The sequence below is a fragment of the Tiliqua scincoides genome, chromosome 8, assembly GCF_035046505.1.
Source record: "Tiliqua scincoides isolate rTilSci1 chromosome 8, rTilSci1.hap2, whole genome shotgun sequence".
NCBI lineage: Eukaryota > Metazoa > Chordata > Lepidosauria > Squamata > Scincidae > Tiliqua > Tiliqua scincoides.
This window is the reverse complement of record NC_089828.1, coordinates 33,138,755-33,151,775: the sequence shown is the minus strand read 5'-3', so window position 1 is coordinate 33,151,775 and position 13,021 is coordinate 33,138,755. Positions and strand designations below refer to the sequence as shown.

The 13,021-nt window shown below is 43.7% G+C and overlaps 1 protein-coding gene across 3 annotated transcripts in view; it reads left to right on the top strand.

The window, feature by feature from the left end:
- DOT1L (DOT1 like histone lysine methyltransferase) overlaps positions 1–8,984 on the top strand; it is a 79,493-nt gene extending 70,509 nt beyond the window's left edge. For 2 of the 3 annotated variants that reach the window (XM_066635682.1, XM_066635684.1), the window contains 2 exons: positions 316–1,278; positions 2,041–2,713. In XM_066635682.1, the coding sequence (XP_066491779.1) occupies positions 316–1,278; positions 2,041–2,648 (1,571 nt within the window). In that variant the 3' untranslated portion in view covers positions 2,649–2,713. Of the gene's footprint in view, positions 1–315; positions 1,279–2,040; positions 2,714–7,101 lie in introns of those variants that run through there. The other variant, XM_066635683.1, reaches the window with a different exon arrangement.
- The last annotated feature ends 4,037 nt before the right edge of the window (positions 8,985–13,021 follow it).

Sequence of the window (13,021 nt, the reverse complement as noted above, 5' to 3'; positions counted from 1 at the left end):
TTTGTGATGGTAGACATCCCTTTGACATTCACCCTCTGCCCTCAGTACAGTGAATGCTTGAAACTGCCTTCTTCTGAGTCAGAGTATTGACCTGTCTAGGCCTGTCAGCCAGCCATTCTGACAGCATTTCTCCAGGACCTCAAGCAGAGAAATCCCTCTGTATTGCCTGCTACCTGGTATTTTTAACTGGAAATGTTTTTTAAAGAGAACAATTTTATCTCAAGTCTGATAACAAAAAGTCTGTCTGTCTGTCTGTCTGTCTGTCTGTCTCTCTCTCTCTCTCTCTCTCTCTCTCTCTCTCTCTCTGCAATTTAGGCATCAGCTTAACTGGGAGGAAGCAAGCCAATGAGAATATGAACAGCAGTAAATGGAAGTCCACCTTTTCTCCAATTTCTGACATCAACCTGACCAAAACAGTGGACAATCCTTTGCAGGCAGTGCCATGTCTGAGCCAGAACTCCCTCTTTGCCTTCAGGCCACCCTCCTCTGAAAACAGCTCAGCCAGTGACACCAAGGGTTCATCCCATGCAAGGAAACACTCAGCCCTGTCCACCACTGGTTCAGAAGGACTCGGCCAAAGTACAAACTCCATGAACGGATTTGCTCACAATGGCGGGCTGCCGGGGGACATTGGTTTACATAGCTTTATCGATGGTGCTTCGCTCCCACACAAAGGCACTGATGTGATGGCACCGGTGCTTGGGAGCTCCTGCTCGCTGGGGTTTCTGGGGCAGCGAAACAAAGAGGCTGGAGTCTCTGAGATGAATCCCTTCTTGGGCAAAAGGCAGCTAGAGACCTTGGGTTCCTCTAAAGGAGAAGACTTAAACTGGCCAGGCCCCAAAAGCAGAGAGGCCAGCGAGCTGAGTGTCCGTTTGAGTGGCTCTTCAGAGAAGGCCTTGGTGCTGCACAATGGCAAAATTGGCAAAGGGCGAGAGCGGGATGTGGAGTTAAAGAATGGCCATAACATCTTCATTGCCGCTGCTACTGCCACTGTACCCTCAGGTGGCCTTCTCAATGGCAAAGGTCTCTCCACAGCTTCTGCCATCGCCAATCCAGCTGCCACCTCTGCTCAGACGCACCATCCTTTCTTGAACTCCTTAACCACTGGCTCACAGTTCTCCCTCAGCCCAATGGTGACAAATGCCTCGGTACTGCAGTCCTTATTCAGTTCAATGCCAGCCACCGGTCTGGTCCACGTATCATCGGCTGCAACCCGTCTAACCAACTCTCATACTATGGGGAGTTTTTCTCCTGGGGTTACAGGTGGAACAGTTGGAGGTAAGTGGGATTTCAAGTTCTTTTCTAGTCATCTTGGGGTACTGTGAGTTCATTGGTACCTTTAACACCTGTTAACTTTCCCTCTGGCAGACAATTACAAGCCTTTTTCTTTTAAGGGAACTTTTTTCCAGTATGATGCATCTGTTTGAGGATCTCTCTGTTTCTCTGTGAGAAACTGTGTTTGAGTTACTGTTGATTCTGAGGTGTGTGATTGTCAAGTAAAGGGTGTGTAGTGGGGGCGGAGTCTGTGTGGATTTTGGTTTCTGTGGGTATCCATCACCCACTCCTCTTGCAGTTCTACAAACATTTACAAATCCAAATACCTCTAGGATTGGGGGGAAATGGCAGTAGCTTTCTGTAGGAAGTTGTTTTCTAGAGCAGGCATCTGCTAGAATTTTTCAACTGCTGAGTCCTGTCAAGGGATTGTAGCTTTCTGAATGATTCTAGTTAGCTAAGTAACTGTTGCCAAAAAGGTGGATCAGAAATCGAGGTAACTGAGTTATTGAGTTCAGCCACCATTTTCTTCCTTGGAGCTTCTAGAAGCTGAAAAGAGGCAGGTAAGTGAGTGAGTCTCTCTGTTTCCTGGGTTATGTACCATCGCTGATCATTTGCCTGCCGCTGTTTTCATGCTGCATAATGTACGTCTGGCTGTGGCCACTACAGTTTTAATTTTTTTGGCTTGCTTGCTTTTTTGTTCTGCTTTTCTCACTGTGACTGTACAAATTCCATCTGCTGAGTTTTTTTTTTCTCTCCTGTTTGCAGGTATTTTTAACCATGTGGTGCCTTCTTCCTCCTCCACATCCTCTTCTTCCACTTCCTCTTTTTCCTCCTCCACTTCCTCTCTTCACTTTGGAGCCACTCTTGGCAACAGCACTGTTTCTAGCTGCACAGTGCTAAGCTTAAATCCTCTTCAGATTGCAGCCAGCTCTCCATCATTCCACGTGCCCACTAACCCAATACCATCAAACGAGACCCAGTCTGCTCAGAATATCAACCGAGCAGTGGCACATACCTCTCTTCATACCCCTCCTCCTCCACCTAATGTCTCGTTGCCTCCTCCACCTCCCCTCCTTGCCTCTAACTCTGAACCTGTCCTTCTGCAGAGCTTGTCATCCCTGCCGGCTGCTGAGGCATTCTTGCCACCATCATCCACTGCTAACTCAGCTTTGTCTATTAAACTAGCTTCTCTTCAGCACAAAACCTCCCGCCCTTCCTTCACTGTCCACCACCCGCCTCTGCCCCGCTTGCCACTGGCTCAGGCCACGCCTGGGATCCCACAGTCCAACGCAGCTGGCACGCCTGCTATGTGGGTCACCCTTGGCATGCAGTCTCCTTATGCTTCGCACCTCTCTGGCGTTAAGCCACGATAACAAGCTCAACTTAACTTAAGCGTACATGCTTTGTAAGGTAAGGCTGGGGGTATGGGTGAGAATAAAAGGTTTGTCCTACATAAGGAATTATGTGCCTTTCCTTTCAGCATTGGTTGTTTTGCCTTTCCCTTGGTTTGGAAAGTCTGAGAAATTGACAGGCAGGGTTGCATGTGTATGCATGCGCACACACTATGCATGAGTGGTAGAGCAAATGCTTTCATACAGAAGTTTCCATGTTCAGTCCCACACAACCCACTTAAAAGGATTAGACCTTGGAAAAAGCTCTCCTCTGCGTGAGATCCTGGGGAGCAACTGCTCGCTAAGAACATTGGAAGATTCCATCTAGTCCAGCATTTTCTTTCTCACAGTTGCCAACCAGATGCCTCCAGGAAGACCACAAGCAGGTCATGAACGCAGTGTTGTTTCCTAGGAAACTAGTATTCGCCCCGAGACTCTATATAGCTATCATTACCTATCCCAATACAACCCTGGAGAAAATGAAGCAGTGTTCTGACTTGATGTAAGACAGTCCCCATAGTTCAGGGGTAGAGAACTTCTTTGAATGCTGAATGCTCTTGGTTCAATTCTTGGCATCACCAGTGCGAAGGTAACTGGACTGAGAAACGCCCCTGGAGAGCAGCTACCAGTCAGAGTAGGCAAGACCAAGGTAGGTGGATCTTGGAATAAAGCAGCTTCATCAATAAATGTTCATATCTGAAATTCTGGGCTTTCCAACACCTTAAGGAAACCATTCTCCTGTGTTACTAATCCGAGAATATTGGACTTTTCCTTCAGTCTTGCCCCACAACATGCTGGCCCAAACACAATGGAATTTGGAAGTCATTTTGGGTCAGGAAACTGTACTTGCTATGTGACATACAACATATGCAGGAGTTGCACTTTTCTCCATGTGAGGAAATCCTTGCGTGAAGTAATGTTGCCTAAGCCAATGCATTTCTGAAGTTGCAGTACTAGTGTTTGATGTCTTTTCAGCTTCACCAAAGGAGATGATGAGCATATGTTCCACTTTGTCTCTCTTCCTGCTTCCCCTTATCTTGTTGCTTTCTTGCAAATGAGCCTACAAGTTATTAGCCTTCATAATTCTGTAATTGCCTGAGTAAGCAATCAGAGACCATTGACTGCTTGGAGAAATAACTTAGTCTTATGTAGTTGCTTTATTTCTATTACATTTTTATCCCACCCTTCCACTTAAGGAGCTCAGGGATAATGTACATGTCCTGCCCCTAATTTTATCTTAAGCAACCAGGTGAAGTAGGTTGGACTTGGAGAGTGACCAGCTGATGGTCATCCACTGAATTTCATGACTGAGCAGTGATTTGAACCCAGATCCCTTCAGTCTGACATCCCTAACCACTATGCAGCATTGACTTTCAAAAGCATTACAGTCAGTTCCCACTGCTCACATATTCGTGACCCACAGATTCATGTATTTGCAAGCAGCAGGGGTGACTCCTACCTTGCCATTTGCAAGGTAAGTGTCCAGAAGGTCAGAGCCTGCAGGGACTCTCTGAATGACATCTGCAACCAGTATGGACCCCTTTAAAATGGCAGGTGGAAGCAAACTTCCCTCTGCCAATTTAAAGGGGTCTGCGCTGTTCAGGTGCACCATTCCAAAGGTGCCTGCAACCTCCAGAAGTCGCTGCTGGGTTGAAGAAGCCAGCAGAGACCTTGCAAAGGCTGTAGGCACCTTCAAAGAGGTGCCCCTGACCAGCGGAGTGATTTAAAATGTGGAAGCCTTCACTGTGGGGAGGGTGAAAGTGACTAAATCAACCAAAGCATGGGAGAGGGAGAAAAGCTAGTTGGTGCACTTCTGATTTTCTCCATAATGCACTAGCAAACATTTCTCCCACCCCCCCACCCCCTTGTGTTAGTCAATTGATTTAGTCAATTTCACCCTCCCGATGGTGAAGGGCTTTGCATTTCAAAGGGGTCAGTGCTGGTCTGGTCACAGGTGCCACTTTGAAGGTCCCTGCAGCTTCCAGAAGGTCTGTGCTGAATTGAGGAAGCCAAAAGAGACCTTCAGAAGGCTGCAGGCATCTTTAAAGTCATACCCGCAACTAGCACAGACCCATTTCTGTGACAGATCAGGAGAGAGATCTTGGGGTGGTGGTGGACAGGTCGATGAAAGTGTCGACCCAATGTGCAGCGGCAGTGAAGAAGGCCAATTCTATGCTTGGGATCATTAGGAAGGGTATTGAGAACAAAACGGCTAGTATTATAATGCCGTTGTACAAATCTATGGTAAGGCCACACCTGGAGTATTGTGTCCAGTTCTGGTCGCCGCATCTCAAAAAAGACATAGTGGAAATGGAAAAGGTGCAAAAGAGAGCGACTAAGATGATTACGGGGCTGGGGCACCTTCCTTATGAGGAAAGGCTACGGCGTTTGGGCCTCTTCAGCCTAGAAAAGAGACGCTTGAGGGGGGACATGATTGAGACATACAAAATTATGCAGGGGATGGACAGAGTGGATAGAGAGATGCTCTTTACACTCTCACATAATACCAGAACCAGGGGACATCCACTAAAATTGAGTGTTGGGTGGGTTAGGACAGACAAAAGAAAATATTTCTTTACTCAGCGTGTGGTCGGTCTGTGGAACTACTTGCCACAGGATGTGGTGCTGGCGTCTAGCCTAGACGCCTTTAAAAGGGGATTGGACGAGTTTCTGGAGGAAAAATCCATTATGGGGTACAAGCCATGATGTGTATGCGCAACCTCCTGATTTTAGAAATGGGTTAAGTCAGAATGCCAGATGTAGGGGAGGGCACCAGGATGAGGTCTCTTGTTATCTGGTGTGCTCCCTGGGGCATTTGGTGGACCTCTGTGAGATACAGGAAGCTGGACTAGATGGGCCTATGGCCTGATCCAGTGGGGCTGTTCTTATGTTCTTATTTAAACTGCACAGGAGAAGCTTCTGAAGCGTCCACTGGCCATTTAAAGGGGTCCATGCTGGACCCCTTACACCTACCCCATTGATAGCAAATTTGAAGATACTGAACTATCTGCTAAGTTTTCTTGGAACCTAATCCTAGTCGTAACAAGAACTGACTGTATATAAAATATGCTTTTATTGAACTATTTCTTTGCCCTTCAGTAATAATAATAATAATAATAAAACTTTATTTTTATCCCGCCCTTCTCCCTAACGGGACCCAGGGCGGCTACAAGATATCACAATGGTTTCCAAAACAAAATAATGCTGTAGGTAGGGCAATATGTTTCTAAGCAACTTCTTACCTACTGTCCCTACCTGGTGGATGTTTGCGTGTGTTTTTTCTTCCTCAACCTGAACTACTATACTAAAAAAATACTTCCAAAACACAAGAGGCAGTATTGAGTCTTACTTAAAAAAACAAAAACAACTTTATGAATAAGTATTGAAAAACTGAATAGGGACTCTCTTATTAATCAAGACTCTCTATCATAGGCTAACAATGCCTTATTGATTCTTAGCTTATTCAATAGTCCTCCTTAATCTTTCCCTCAGCTATTACTGATGTTTTGTTTCATCTCCCAACTTGCTTGTGAAATACTCACCACCTCCCTTGGAAACCAGGCTCTTCCAAATTCCAGTTCAAATTTTAGTTCCCTTCTGGCTTAGTGGGATGCTCTTGTGTGTTGTGTTACCATAAAATAACTTAAAAAAAAAAAAGACTAAGACAGCAGCACTAAACATCCTTCCACTGCAGATTCTTGGGGCAGAGCATGTCTGTTGTCAGCAGTTCTCAAAGGCTTTCTTAAAAATGAAAGCAGCAGGATAGAGGCTGTGTGAATCTCTCTTGAAAGCATTGAGGTTGCTGCTGGGAAGGCTCTGTTCCTTGTGGAGGCTAATCTAGTGTCTTCATGTGATGCCAGAGCAGGACCTCCATGGAAGGTTTCAGGTGCTGGGGATTTCCTACTTTTATTCCTGATTCATTAAAAGATCTCTGTCTCTAGGAGGAAGGGTGGGTGAAGGGATTGCACCATTGAGGCAAGTGCCTTCCATACCTACCCTATGTATCTTTATCAGTTAAAAATGGTAGGAGAGGGAACAAGATACTGGATATTATATGGCAGAATTAATACATTAAGTGAGGATGAAGGTATTGGGAGGTGGAGAGAATAGAAATGGTAGAATTAAATGGTATTTTAAAATGGTGGTTGTAAATTACTTTGAAGACTTGAGGGTCAAAAAGCAGGGTATATGTATAGTAATAAGAACTCCAGAAAAGGATTATAAACACTACAAAAATGTTTGCCTTGTTCACCCAGACTTAGTTTCTTATTTGTCATATATAAGAAATGAGTCTCATATTGGTACTACACAATATCTGAGGAAGCTCTGATGCCATAGTAGCCACTGTCTGATTTTTTTAAAATGCTATTCTAAACTGATTGGCATCCTTTCATCTTCTTTTTTCCTATCTTCCCCTATGTTTTATGTGTCACAGGTAACTAGGATTTCTACCTCAACCCAATGTGACCTATGCAAGGACAACGTGGACCAACTTCTCTCAGCTTCCACTGAAGGTGCTCTCCTGGAATGTTCAAGGGTTTCTGCTTTTTTTCCTGTCTCACTCTCTTGCTTACTCTCACTACTGGACAAAAACAAAGTCATAAATAAAACAAGAGGAAATAAAATGCTACTGTGAATCTAAGTTAAAAAAAATTATATATATATATTCAAACTGCAGAAGAAAATGCTTAGAAATGGCTCCAGTTTGTATTGTTAATAGTTTAGATATTTATATATTTTTAAATGTTATACGCAAAACACATACGCAGTTTTGATGACTTTGTTCCACCTGAAGTTGTAGAACTGAATAACAGGATGAATTTAATAACTAACATTGAAATCTAATAATTCTTTCTCTGACTGAAATAAAGGACTGGCACACCAGCGGAGATGTAACAAGGCTTCTCTTGGTGCTATTAACGTCCGACAGAAACTGTGCCTCTCCAGTCTGATCCCATGGTGCTTTCTGCCTGGTGAGATATCCAAGCCACGTGTTCCTTGCCTACATTTGGCATCTTATTTATTCCGCCTGCTCTTGTTGACGTTACAAGAACTGGCTGGCTTTTGTAAGGGAGCGAAATATTAGGGGTTGGCATGCACAGGCTCTGTTTTATAGATCCACCCATTGCTGTAATGCATATTGCAAGCAGGAAGACTATAATGACCCATACCCTAACTGAATTGCAGCTTTGGTGCTCAGTGGGAATCTTCCCCCACAGTTGTTCAGGCTCACAGGTACATTTTTGAATAGGTGCTCTGCCTTAACCATGTGACAACCAAAGGGGTTTCATTAAGTCGAGGGCCAGTCCACTGGGTGAATTTTCTTTTTCTTGACTGTAAATAATGGTGGCTCTGTTGCAGAGATCCCTGCCCTTCTGGGTGGTTGTTTTGCCTTGGGCAATAAAGTATTAGAAAATATTTCCATACAGACAGCCACTATAGGACCTTTCTCCACATGCTTTCTGCTCTAAAACTAGACAGGCAAACTTTTGTCTTTATCTCCCAAGTTCTGTTTCCCTTCTGTTAAGACTCCAGTGGCTTAACAGCAGTCTTGGTTTTCTCTCTTTTTGTTTGTGTTTGACATACCATCTTTCATGTTTGCTTTGCTTGGGAATCCAGTCATATAGACTTCTCCCATGTACCCGCACTCCCATGGTGGACAATAATCCAACCAGTAGTTTTTGCCCTCTTTTGAGGCTACAGTAGGCAGTTAAGGGTGGTTGATTCATTCTTTGGTCCTTAGGAAGCAAGGATTTCTCATCTACCCTGGTGCTTTTCAGCAATTCATTCCTTGTGGATGCTCTAAGATGAAGTTGTTCCGAGGGCATCAGCCACCTGTGCGCTAAGCGTCATGGTCTCTGGCATTGATCAGGCCATTTGCAGTAAAACTTGACAAAATGGATAAACCTAATGCTAGAGCAGAATTATTTCAACTTCATTTTTTGGTTGGTTTGCTCTAATGTATTTTTCATTAGCAACATTTTGATACTTGATTGAGAAATGGCTTGGCCTTTTGTATATTTTATTGACTTAAAGAGTGCTTGCTTTTTGTAATGCTTTTACTTTCAGATAGATTTTAATGTTTCACTCCTACATCCAAGAAACATACACCACAACCTCTGGATTGTGTTTTCACATTTAACAAATTTGGCGGGGGCCCTTAATTTGTGTCTTGATGATGATCAGTATACAGACAAGGCCCGCTACTTCTGGGAAGCAACTAGTACATAAGGATGTGATGACAATTTGTAAACAATTCATTTGCTTTTCAGTTATTTTTATTAGATTGCATTCATAGTAAATCTGGGAGGGTGGCTATAAAGGGTTGCTTTTCTTTAATTTATTCAAACATGTAGAAGGTGGGGGGGGAATGACAACCTGGCCTCAATGGAGCATCACTCTTCACGTAGGATACCTTTTGAACTGAAGTACACACAAAAAATAGTTTCAGTAACAACGCAAGTGAGATTTCAGCAGTGCAAGGTATAAGGATTTTGGTGTTTCTATGTAATGCATTTCTGGTTTTATGATGAGTGGGGTCAGGGTCACATGAAAGGTGCTCACTGTCTTTGTCCTACTTCTGTCAGCTTCGAAATATTCCACTTCTAAGCTTTGTATTGCCCTCTTGCATAGAAAAGTTTTATGGCTCTGAGAGTGACACATCCCACAACAATATTCCCAGTCTGCATCCTTTCTCTGCTCCTTTATTTTAGAGCTCAACCTGGGCTGCTTATGACTTTGACGGAGGCAGGGAGGGACAGGTGACACCACCAGGTGTGTGCTGCCCTCTTCCTAAGGTGGCAGCCCTTCCCTCACTAGGGTTCTGCAAAACAAAACAGAACAGAACAAAAAAAATGTTTCTTTTATATCCTGTGTTCAATGCATTGCCAACAGAGGGGTAACCTGCTTGGGTTTATCTGTTGTAAGCTACATGTTCCCATTGTAGTGTCCTAAATGGAGTTTAGGTGGAAGACCCTGCTTCCCCCATACTACCCTGTCTTTGCAGATTGTTCAGGGGAAAAAATGCCTTTCCAGGATCTATTTATGTAGCCATCCAGGTGGTCAGTCGCCTGGCACATCCAGCGTAATGAAAGGTGCATTCCCTGCTTGTGAGTGCCACACAGTTCTGTGCATCCCTTTGCTTGGCATCATGCATTTCTACAGATTTCTCTTACCTGATAATTGTATGACTAGGCTGCCAAATTTGTATTTTGCCTTTTCCAACTTCCCTTGATGTGGGGAGATAGGACTGTTACACCAGGGATGGAAAATTAGTTGACTTTTTTAGCTGTCTTGGGGGTGGGTACATTCAGAAATAGATTACACCTGGGGAGAACACTCAGACTTCCTGTGGCTTCTAATGGAAGCCAACTATCATTTTGTGCATCCAGGGCAAGGCATTACACATGCGCCCACAATTATCATCCATACATTGGGGGAGACTCTTGTGCCAGGTCCTTGGTATCTTTCTTGGTCAACAGGAAGCACTTTGTTTTTAGCAAAATGGTAAATACTGGTACCATGCAGAAGCCATGGATTTTCTGTGCATCTAGAGCCTAAACATCACCATGCTTCTTGACATCAGTGTCACTTCTTTTGCATTGTTTAGAAAAATACAGCTAACTTGACAATCTTAAATCCCTTGTTTGCACTCTAGATGCCATTATCTTGCCCTTTTCTTCAGCTTATCCTTGGCTGCAGGTATGCCATTGTTAGAGATTTCAAGCCTTGACTCATCTCCTTTTAATTTTGAGAAATCTTGGAGCACTTTTGTGACCCAGTGATGACCCTAGAATAATCTTCATTCCAGCTTTGTCAGACCATGAAACGAGACAACTCGTATCGTCTTTGTCTCAAGGTCCTGGAGTTCCCTTTGTTAGGATTCCAATGATCTTGTGATTTAAACTGGCTTCTATTAACCTTTAAACTTCTCCTTAACATACTGTTTCTACTTTGCTTGGGTAAACTCTCTAAGCGTGCCTTCTCCTTATATAGACAATGGGCCAACTGGAAGAGGGTGCCCTGTCTTAAGTACATGGGGTCATAGTTCTTGATGGACATGTTGGTCCCTAAGGAACTGTGGTTGTCCTGTCATCCCAGATCTTTCCTGTAATTGTAAACCAAAACCTAGATGAGGCAGTGAAATTGCATTTCAGCAAGTTTTGCTCCTCTTGTCTTAGTTTCATTGGCTCTCCAAACCTTGGAAGCAAACATGTTGACTTTGGAGCTTTTTCTGTTGATACTGAGAATTCAGACCAGGAACTGAAGGGTTCTGGAATTGTCTTGTCTTTAGGCAGCACTGATAGTCCTTAACTTGCAAAAGCGTCACCTGTGTGTCCTATATCACTGGAATGGGTGGAGTATATGTAGATAGCAAACTTGGCAGAAATCCATGTGCACATGTGCTTGCAGCTTAAGAGACTGCTAGATGCCACTTTACTGAATAAATTTCTGCTGTGTCTATCATCAAAGTGGCTGTGTTTCTCAGCCACATTGGCCAACAAGGAAATCATTCCAGAGTTACGTCAGTGCTTTGCCAAAATCTTCACTTTTCCATCTTGCTCAGATAAATCTGTGTGGCCCTCTGTGAAATTGCAAACTTAGGCAGCAAAGGAACTCCCTCTTTCTAGAAGTGTGGTTTTTTCATACTCCCAGGCTTGCCTTCCCTTTCCTGTCTGTGGAGATTTTGCCGAACACATTGGTATTTTGGCAGAGCTTTTCTTCCTCGGATCCAGAACCTGAAATGTTGATGAGGAAATACTCTCCCAGGGAGAGAGTGGATGTGAGCCAGCTGTGACTGTGGGATCCAGGAAGTTCCTCAGAAGCTGCCCTCTGCCCTGCTGTGACAGAAGACTATTTCCAAAATCTATGTCCTGCTTTTTAAGTTGGTCGGGTTATAGACAGACCTACATCTTGATCTTGGTTCCATTAGTGTGCAAGAAGCTCCATCTGATGCCTGCTTATCTTACTCCCTCTTTCCAATTGCTTTTGATCTATACAGCTATAGTTGAAATTTTATGCAGATTATCAAGTTCTCCCTTTCATATGTCACCAGATGTGAGGACAGGAAGGGCATCAGTAATAAAGTACAGGATTTTCTTTGAAGTCATAAATTACATTTTTAGTGCAACCTGAAGCCCCATTCAGATGTTGCATTCTTGGTCCATCAAATCAATTTGTTGCATCAGGAATGAGCTGTGAATTTGATTGCTTGTCCCTCCTTTCATAGAAGATACCTTGGCATTCTAAACCACAGTGTAGTTAGTATCCAAACCAAGATACTGTTTTGAGCCCTTGCCACAAATCAGGATTACAGATGAAGATGTGGAGGGTACACAAGTGAATTTCCTAGTTTGGATATTGCAGCAGGCTGTTTTAACAAACCAAGCGATTGTCCATGAAGTTGAGCACCTGAGGGGAAGTTCACGCTATCAAACTTTTGGCTCATTTTCATTCCAACAAATCATTTGATTTGTTGGAGTGGGAATGCAATTCACCAGCTTAGCCAATGTCTCTTCTGGGCATTGTCCAAGAACTCCCCCTTTAACTCATAACGGGGTAACACTTGAAGCAACTGTTATATCCCCGCTCTGATGTCTGCCATATTCTGTGGCTCTGCAGTTCAGGTGCCTCCCCTTAGCAACATTTGACAAAGTTGGTAATAGGATCTTTCTGTTCCCTATAAAAAAAGAGGTAAGCCCCAGGAGAACTTCAGTTTCATTGAAGTATTATAAAATATATACCCAATGAAACATGACTTGGGCCAGATCACTTGAGTATTAATTAGGCAGTTCAGGTTTTGTTACAAAGGTTACATTGAACCTTTGTTAGTGTCATTGAACTGACACTAACAGTGAGTGTCATGCCTGTGAGGATGTTCTCACTAAGGGCCTGCCTTATAATGTGGTTTATAATTCTTGGTGTTGCTGTTAGTTGTGAGAACTTTGAATTGTGAAGCCTGGCTATTGCAAAAATCTTCTATTCAGCCATGTAATGGAGGGTCATTTCATATCAAACTTCTCTCCTTCTTCAGCCCTTTGAGTTACCGTGCATGCATGATGAAATACTCTGCTTTTGACATGGAGACCACACGCGTGATCTGCCCCTTGAGGGAGTTGTGTAGCAAAAAATTGTGACCTTCCCTGCCCAGGTGGCAGGGCTTTATTTGAATGGAATTGGCTGTTGGTGTTCCTTTTTGGATGTGCTGGATGGGAAAATTCAGCTCTTGTGAGGTGTTTGGCTGGTTTTGCCACACCCTTTTCCAATGAGATGCCACCTGCTGTCTAGTTACATATAGGAAGGAAGGATGCAGGGCCGTGTCATTTAGACACAGAGAGCCTATAACATCATATTTT